The 9773-nt window shown below is 38.1% G+C and overlaps 2 protein-coding genes across 2 annotated transcripts; both read left to right on the top strand.

The window, feature by feature from the left end:
• The first annotated feature begins 3682 nt into the window (after positions 1 to 3682).
• Positions 3683 to 5009, top strand: LOC115751753 (major allergen Pru ar 1-like). Its single transcript, XM_030689733.2, has 2 exons — positions 3683 to 3987; positions 4481 to 5009. Exons 1-2 carry the CDS (start codon positions 3804 to 3806, stop codon positions 4774 to 4776), a joined length of 480 nt encoding a protein of 159 aa, XP_030545593.2. The 5' UTR covers positions 3683 to 3803; the 3' UTR covers positions 4777 to 5009.
• Positions 5010 to 8675: 3666 nt separating this feature from the next.
• On the top strand, positions 8676 to 9773 carry LOC115751749 (major allergen Pru ar 1-like). Its single transcript, XM_030689729.2, has 2 exons — positions 8676 to 8977; positions 9301 to 9773. The coding sequence occupies exons 1-2, from the start codon at positions 8791 to 8793 to the stop codon at positions 9597 to 9599; spliced, it is 486 nt and encodes a 161-aa protein (XP_030545589.1). The 5' UTR covers positions 8676 to 8790; the 3' UTR covers positions 9600 to 9773.

Raw genomic sequence — 9773 nt, 5'->3', positions numbered from 1 at the left:
GCTCGATCTTTTCGCGGGCAATCTCTATCTAAATCTATCTTTTCTGTAATTATCAAATGTTCATGTTTTTTTTTCAGGGAAATTGCCAGCGTAGATGGGAGTCTCAAGCCTCATGCCATTAATTCCATAAAAGACCCAAATGGCCTGAAATTTAGTGTTGTTGGGGCTTGGCCCATAAAAATCAAATGGGTCGGCTAATGCGGCAGCCTCATGAAACTGAACTCAGCTGGCCGACGACCTCGTCCAAACCATCGACCTTGTCCCTGTCTCCATTGTTGTCATACGAGGTTGCGAGAGCCGCGGTTGACCACACGGGAGCACATCAATATATTCAATTAGATCTACTTTCACTCAAGGACATCACCAAAAGAGAGCTCAGGTACGAGCCCGTCAACATATCCAGTTGGATCCATATTCACTCAAAAACTTAAGCCAATGAATTATATGCTACTAACTATGATATATTAACTGCTCCGCACCATATCAATTCTCCAATGTGAAACTTCTCTAACACAACTCACACGTACATCCTAACACCGATCTCGAGTTTTGCGATCGTCGGCGGCCTCGTATTTGAGGTCCATGACGTTCATGATGGCCTACGGAGGATTAATGGTGGCGCGCACGTTGGAGAGAGGGAGACCAATGTTTGGCCTGTAGTTTGATACTGTTGAGTTGGGGGTAAGTATGCATCTATAATGCAAATTGAGATCGCAGGAAGAGGGAAGAGTAAATGTGGGTTTTGAAACTTGACGAGAGTAATTGATTTGAAAAGCAAAGTTGACTATGATTTATGTAATTTGTCCCTATTACTGTTTCAAAAAAGAAAAAAAAAACATTTCATCCTTTTCATCTTTTTATACAAGTAAATCATAAACAATTTTGATTATCTTCTTATTGTTACAGCAACCAAACATTACTTTAAATATCTTTGTGTGACTAGGGGCTAGACAGGAAACATATATCTATTTCATGGCATCATTTATAACATGAAGTAAGAACTCAAGACTTCCAAAAAGGTTAATTTTTATTTTAAGTAAATAATGCTACAGATTTTAGTTAATAATGCTAATTAAATCCAATAACACTCTTAGTCTGTATCAATCAGAAACCAAAACACATTCTGTTCTTCTTATGTTATATCAAGTTACCATGCAGAACTTTTTTTCCATCACATTAATTAAGAATTAATCTTCAAATGGAATATGCTAAATTCCTGGCTCTGTCAGAAGCACATGTTATCTCCCTTTGGAATGGCTTGAAACTTTCAGATTCAGTGCATGCACGGAACAGGTCAAAAGTCATCCCATAATGCGTATGGACCGGCCATTATATTAATCTTTAGGTTCACAATCATTCAGGAAGAACCTGATACACAGCCGGCCGCTAGCTAATTGTAGTATTAATGTTTTTGAGAAAGTCAATCAATTAAGGAACTAACATAATGTACTCGAGAAATCGCCGCCAGATGATCTTTTAAATTTTTATAAAGTGGTGTGGTTTGAGGTCTCTTCGTCGACGATACTTTTACTAACATGATACCGTCGTCGAGCCACACTACGTTCGATACTAAAATCGCCCTTTTAATGATTCTTCAAAGATGAAAAATTGAATGAAGGGTACGCACGAACTAGAGTATCAGGGACGGAAGCAAGAGAAAATCTTTATTATTCTACTGATGATGAAGAAGGTCCACTAAAAAGGGAGTTATAACTGGCCCTAATAATAAATACGAGGGTTACTTGCGGAATCAGATGACAGTAACAAATATCCATAAGTCAATGTCGAAACCACGGGACATTAACGCTAGAAAACATTTTATAAACTTGCATAAGAAAGTAACGTATGGAATAAGATGATAATGTACTATTAACTACTAGCAATTAAGGATGAGTGTCAAATTGGAGCACGGATTAAAGGCTGTTTGCTTGTCGTAATGACCAACGCGGTTAGACCGTTTTCATCAAATTAAAATCTAATTCATGCACAATCTTGACTCCTCTAATTTTTCTTACATCTTCTATAGATATGTGTGTTGAGAATATGGTTCGAGTTTGACCCCGTAAAAGAAACTCAGGGTGCTGTTTGAGTAAAAGTGATTTCCAGGAATTCATTTTTCAAACATTCACCTGTTTGGTTCACTAGAAATGACAAGTCAAACGAAAACACTTTCCGATCGACGAAAATATTTCATACATAAAATCAGAAAAGTGAATTCATCGATCCGAAGAGCTGAAAACACTTTCCGGAATTACTCCTCTAAAATTTGTTAATAATTTCTACATTAATAATTTTTAATGTTACGTAATATTATATTATATTATCTTTTTTCTTTTTCTCTTTTTTTATTTTTATTTTTCCATCAGCCGGTTGCCAAGCCTAGGCGACAATAGGGGAGTTCGAGCCTCGCAAGCATGCTCCTATGGCTAGCCACCGGCCGTTACCAAGGCCCAAAGACCGATGAGGTAGAAGAAAAAAGAAATAAAAAATAAAAAATTATTTAAAATTTTGAATTTTTTTTTTTGAGATAAAATCATGAGATTGAAGTTATTTTCTAAATAAGATACAAACACCGAGAAATATTTTCAATAATATATCACCAAACAAAGGAAAACAAACCATTTTCCAAAAATGATTTCTCGGAAAGCATTTTTCTTTAGCGTAGAGTTTTCCATGAACAAATGCACCATCAATCTACGTAGGTTTTCTAATTTTTTAGCAGGTTTTTCAAAATGGAATTAGCTATTTTTGGATCTCAATCTTTTTTATATAAGGAATAGGTCTTCTTCATGAATTTCATCCAAAAGGAGCTTTTGGTGATCAAGTCAAGAAATCTTGTGGAAAATTTTGTGAATTCTTTCATCAGATTGTCTCGCAATGAATTGTGGGGACTAGAAAGAAGTGAGAGTATTTGAGTGACTCAAGTGTAGTTGTAATTTTCATTTTGTCGCTTAATTAATGGTGAATCATGTGCTGCTCCTCATGGAGTATGTGTCGCCAATCGGATCGCGTAAATCCAATGTCCGATATATTTTCTTGTTTGTTTATTATTGTGTTCGATTGCTTTTTTTTTTTTTTTTTGAAACAACCGTATGACTAGCTTCAAATTAACTTGATCAACGGAAAAGAAATGAACTCTCATTTTTGCAAAGATATTATCAATCCGTTTTTCCTTTAAAGTATTATATTTTTTTTTTTTGGGTCAACCCTCAAAAGATTCTATACATGTTTCTATCCAAGATGAAATCACCGATCCAACTACCCCGACGAAGTCAACTTCCTATTTTGTTTCCCAATTAATGTTCGAGATAATTTTGATAAAATGTCCTGATACAATTTATCCTTAAAAAAAAAATATCAATCTGGTCGGTTCGTTCTCTCATAATTATTTTAAAAAGAGCTAAAGACAACATATCGTGCAGACACATATATGAGCTCAACGTGCATCTTTCCAGCAACTTCATAGGATGAATGCTTTGACCAATGAAAATAATAAATTAAAAAAACCAATCGATCCCTTAAAAATATATATATAATGTCTACTCCATCTTGTTAGAACCATTCAAAACCGCTTTAAAAAAATTAGAGACTTACCTACTCTCAATCTCTTGTATATCCATGGAGGACACTGTCCAGCACGACCACCTTCACGTCCAATCTATAAATACCTTCATCTTCTTCACTCAAAATGCACCATTTCGAAGAAGCTCAGTACTCGATCCAAATCCAGGGGAAAAAAAAAAAGGCTCTATCTATCTCTCCAGTTTTCTCCCGTTTTCACCTTCGAAAACCCTCATTAGAACATGGGTCTCATCACTTATGACATGGAGGTCGTCACCCCGATTCCGCCGACCCGGATGTTCAAGGCGTTTGTTTTCGACAGCGACAAGATATTCCCGAAGATCCTCCCCCATGCCTTCGAAAGCATCGAGGTCATCGAAGGTGATGGAGGGCCCGGAACCATCAAGAAGATTACCTTTGGAGAAGGTTAAGAACTTTCAAAAATCTCAATAGACTAATTGGACTTTCCTAACAACAAAAATCCGCTATTTTTATATGTCATTAGAAAAGGAGTTCATGCTAAAGTCTTCCAATTTGAAACTATGCCTTTGTGTGGTAGATTGATTAAGTTATGGATCAGTTCACAATGGTTTCATAAATTCTACAAATCATGAGTCATATAGACACTGGTAGATGATAGTTCAAAGTAACTTACAAAATGCATAGAGAGTGTACAGATATACTAATTATGTTTGAGAGTGACCACGGAATTCTTTTGTCTGTTAAAATTTACAACCCTAGAGCAAAGGGGAAAAATCCTTAGCCGTAAAGTTACAACGGTCAAGTTACGCCGCACCATTTTGTGTCCAGTGCTTCTTGTGAATTGGTATCACAATTTGCATACAAACAATTTTGACTCATCATCAATATATTTGCAAGTAACGCTCTCTTATATTTGATTCAACGATGACAATTGCAGCTAGCCATTTCAAGTACGCGAAACACAGGGTCGACGCTCCGGACCAGGAGAAGCTAACATACAGCTACGGTTGGATAGAGGGCGACGCCCTGATGAACATATTCGAGAAGATCTCATACGACATCAAGATCGAGGCCGGCCCCGAGGGAGGGTCCATATGCAAGAACAGGAGCAAGTACTACGCCACTGGTGACATCCAGTTCACCGAGGAGCAAATCAAGGAAGGCAAGGAGAAGGTCTTGGGCTTGTTCAAGGCTCTTGAGGGTTATCTCTTGGCCAACCCTAATGCTTGCTAAGAATGTCAGACGTGCGGGGTGATCACCGTCTATTACCACAAGATTGTCGATCTTATGGTGATGTCTCTCCTAAAGGGTGTGTGTCTCTTCATGGTTGTTCATCTTTAATCTTGGGTTTATGTTCGGATTATGGAGCCTCGGGCTTGCCCCGTAGCAAGTCTCCGAGATCGTTCTCTTGTTTTGAGTATTTTGAGAATGGTGTGATGTCAGCAAATAAATACAAAGGAAATCCTCTTTCTATTTTCTTAGTATGCGCGTAATTTATTATTCCTTAATTTGATACGTGAAAACTAAGTAGGGAAAACGTCAATCGTCAGAAAGCAACATGCTCTTCATTTCTAAAATAATTGGTGTCCGTACAAAAATTATGTGCATACTATATGACACCTTAGGTAATAATTTATTCTACAAAAAAACAAATCGTTAAGTACTTAGCTTATAAAGAACTGGCTAGGTTTTTGAGGTCCTGTATAATACGTAATGGAGTGATTTCTATATTATGCTCGATACATAAAACTCCAATTCGATTGCACCTTCTTAATTACAATGTACTAAATAATCGATATCAATTTTGTGATCAACCCAATTTGCCTACTTAATTATGATTAACACATACTCTTCCAACAACTCTGTCATTTGGATCAAATGAAATTAGTGTATGCCATACGAAGTCAATCCAATTATAGACAATATGAAAATGATAGGGGTGTAGTGTTGTACATTTTACAATCTAATTCGTCCATAATTTGTAAAATAAAAACCCATTGACCATTTAGGCAATGCCTTTTTCTTCCCCACCCTTGACCGCTTTCATGTGTCGGATAAATTATTTCTTAATCATTCACTCTCTAATACAAGTCCTGTTTCTAACATTGAACGAATCCAAATATATAATTATTTATGATTTGCTTATTTCGCGAAAAAATGAATTATTTGAAATATATATATATATATATATATATTAAAATGATCGTGTGTATAGCTTGAAATAATTGATCGATGAAAAAAGTTTTCAATATCAAGAACAATTTAAGCATTCATGAGCTTTCAAACACCCAATGGGGGTCCTCATGTTGTATTGACATGGTTGGTGTTGGCCTGCTCTATATAGTATCTCGCCTAAATGGGATAATTAATGGATTTTTAATTGCAAGAACCGAACATTACTATTGGATCTAAATCCATCTAAGTCAAATGTGCCAAGAGACTATTGGAAAAATGAACAAAAGTTTATTCTTTGGTTCAACCCTCAGCCTAAATGTGAGATTCTGTGAGATCACCACCAACTGTTTCAAAAGTTTAAGCTGTTAAATAAAATCGTGTTTTAATACTTAACTTGTTCTATCACTCAAAGTGATCAAAAGCATTGACTAGAGCATGTCTTCTTCCCCCGTAATTCCTGAGATCTCCTTCAATGGTTTTTGGAATCCACCTCTAATCCTTTCCCTAGCTGCTCCATGCTTCCATGGTTTCCTCCGTGTCCCGGACATGGATCACTTCTGTGGTAATCCTGCCATCATGCAATAACCTTCCCTTCGTCCGTGAACCGGTTCAATTCTACGATGGTTCCCGCTCTTCATTCAAACAGATCGAGGTACTCTTTCCTTACTCTGCTCGAAGTAGTCACCAATCCATCTCGGGTCGAAGTCGGACTACACAAATCCTCAGCTCAAAGTTAGACGGGTTAAGCTCTAGACCGAAGTGAAGTCAACCGCAATGTACACCTCTACCTTATTCTAACCCCCAACCTTTCAAAATCAATTTCCATGAATTGCTACTGTGCTTTTTCTTTTCGGAGCTTCGCTGTGGGACATGGTGCCTAGGCTGAATCAATGGGCTGTACGCTGGCGACCGCCATTGAATGGCGACAAGTTTTTCTTTCTTTGGGCTGGTTCCCACAAATCCATGATCTTTACCAGCAATTCAAAACTCCCTTGCCCAATGGCAACAATATTTAATGTGCAAAACTACCAACGCTTCTTGAAAAGCTACTATGAACCATTAAAACTTGTTGCACCTTGGCGATTGGGTCACGACTTTTGTGAGTCTTCTACATTTTCATGAGGTTTTGACTAACATTTTGTTAGCTACTAAAGTCAAATTATATCCTTATTTATTTATTTTTTTAATCTCTCTCCACCTATAATTTGTTTTCGTAAACCTAGATTGGGTCGAAATTCATGATAGGCTCACTTCATTTAAAGGGAAAATTCCAAATAAGGGCCCTAAATACTTTCATTTTTTCAAATAAGGGCATAAAGTAATCATGATTTTAAATAAAAGCCGGATGTGCTCTTTTTGTTTCAAATAAGGGTCCGAAATAGTCATATTTTTTTTTTTCAAATAAGTGCCTAACCTCGCCACCTGGCCGATCGACTAAATATTCTGGCCGATTAAACCATTTTCATCAAAACGTAATTTTAACCTAATTTTTAGTTAAATTATATTAAAACTAAAAAAAATAAAAGTAAAAAGGAAAAATGAGACACAAGCGAAAGGACTGACCACTGCCCAACCATCAGTGGGGCAGTGGCCATGGCCGGTGGGTCATCGGCGCCTTGGTGAGGGCCAACAACTTCGTAGACCATGGCCACCGCCCCACCAATGGTGAGGCAACGGCCAAAGGCAGGAGGGCATCCCACTCCCACCTGTATATCTCTCTTTTTTTTAAATTTTTGTAAAATTTTTGGAAAGCTGAGAAAAAAGGAAAAAATGCATAAAAATATTTAAAATATTAAATGACCAAAATGCCCCTACCACCAGTGAGTCAGGCCCTTTTTTTAGATTGATAAGGTCACATCATGCCTTTATTTGAGAGAATGATGACACTTCAGGTCTTTACTTAAAATAAAATCAACTCCATCCCTTTATTTGAGAAAATGAAAGGACTTCGAGCTTTTTTTTTTTTTTTTTAATTTTCTCTCATTTAAAGGGCATGCATTACTTTTTTTTTATATTTAATGTGGCAGAATTTTGGATGCATCTACCGTCCATAAGGAGCTCCGCCGACCGCTTTTATTAGTCTTAACTGTTGGGAGATGGGGAAGAGCAGGCGTCATCATGGAGGGGATCAAGATGACTCCCGAACCGCTCCCATCTTCTGTTTTGGCCTTTTATTTTTTACTTTTCTCTTTTCGTTCCTTGACTCGTGTTTTCCTGTATCACAATAGATGAATCATTAACTGTGCGTGGAATTTCTTGTGAAGTAAAAAAAATTCTACTTACAATTGCTTCAGCAGCTTTTTCATGCAAATAAGAGGTTGCCCCAATTGCATTAATGACGTAGGACTAAAGTGTTTTTTGTTAAGGCCAACCCACTTATTTAACATGTCCGCTGAAATTTAAAGAATAAAAAATAGAGGGTGCAATATCACAGTGCTTATAATTAGCTAAATGAAAAATACAAGAGTAGGCTTGAGCCGAGTGAAAATACAAACCCACATCAATTTCTCATGAAGGGCTAGTGTCCAAAATTATGGAGAATGCGCTACTTAGTGCCCCGTTAATCCTTGTGTCAGATAGATCTGTCAAACGGGTGAATCGAATTAGGTTTAGATTGAGTCATAAATAATCTGATCAAAATTCACCCATTAATCCGTTTATGACCTATTCATGCGCAGGGTAAAATTCTTGACCCATATTCCGCCCGGTCCATACTTTACTCATACCTGACTCGATACTATCGTACAAGTGAGCTGTGAAAAGAAAAAACTAAATGTAAAAGGAGATACATGAATAGTAGCCACTAAAATGTAGAATAATTTTTTGGGTTAAGGCCTTTGAGGGAGAATCATCGACCTCGGACAGGAGAAGATGTGACGTTCAGCTAACGAGACGGACATTAATTGGAAGGGCCCATCCCAGTCCTATAACTATCACCTCCACCCCTCACAATCTCATCCTACGTCTCCGAATCTCATCCATTCCATATTGACATTTTCATCTCAATTTCATTCTCGTCTTTCAATTACATCCCTGAGGGGAGAGGGAAAAAAAAAAGGAAGTAGAACAATCATGAGCACCCCGGTTGTATTCACCGAAGAATTCAGCAGCCCCATCCCGGCGCATAGGATGTTCAAGGCGTTGATCGTCGACGGCGACAGTCTCATCCCCAAGCTCATGCCTCAGGCCATCAAGAGCGTCGAGCTTGTCCACGGCGATGGAGGCCCCGGGAGCGTCAAGCAGATGAACTTCGCCGAAGGTTAGGTGACTCTAGCGACTAGTTACCTGCGTACCACATTTTGGCACCATCTCTTCTTTAGTAATTGGAAGATTGTTATGCAAGTAAAGGGAGGAAAAATCACATATTAGATGAGTCAATTAAGGTCCGATGCTTCGTAAAAAAAAATAATAAATAAGGTGTGATAATTGATGCGCGAAGGACCTTATTGGACAATTAGACCACATTTAGCCTTTTTTTTCTTATTTTCCAGCATCTAATGCACCTTATTTCATCAGTGTAAAACGTGGGCCCATCTAACAATAATGAACATTCGCAATTACGCAATTGCCCTTTAAGCACAGGCAGTCATCTGAAGTACTTGAAGCACAGAGTCGATGCACTGGACAAGGAGAAGATGACGTACGGCTACACGATGGTGGAGGGAGGCGAATTGGCCGACAAGATCGTGTCTATCTCTTACGAAATCAAGATGGAGGTGTCTCCCGATGGGGGCTGTAAGGGCACGAACGTGAGCAAGTACCACCCAAAACCAGGGGTCGTGATCAATGAGGAGGAGATCAAGGCCGGGAAAGAGAAGGCCATGGCCGTCTTCAAGGCTGTGGAGGCTTATCTCTTGGCCAACCCCGAGGCCTATGCCTAAAAAATTTTATTTATGTCATTTGTCTATGTTTGAAGCAAATTCTGCATCTCTCTCCTTGGACCGATTAAGTTTTGCTAATTATAATGGGTCCTCTATGCTTGGGACACCCTTGATTGAGAGTGAGTGCTAATGATGCTGCTATTACAATAAAAATTCTCCAATTCTATTATCGTA

Source organism: Rhodamnia argentea, chromosome 1 (assembly GCF_020921035.1).
Source record: "Rhodamnia argentea isolate NSW1041297 chromosome 1, ASM2092103v1, whole genome shotgun sequence".
NCBI classification, from domain to species: Eukaryota; Viridiplantae; Streptophyta; class Magnoliopsida; order Myrtales; family Myrtaceae; genus Rhodamnia; species Rhodamnia argentea.
The sequence above is the reverse complement of the archived record's forward strand: the minus strand, read 5'-3'. Positions and strand labels throughout refer to the sequence as shown.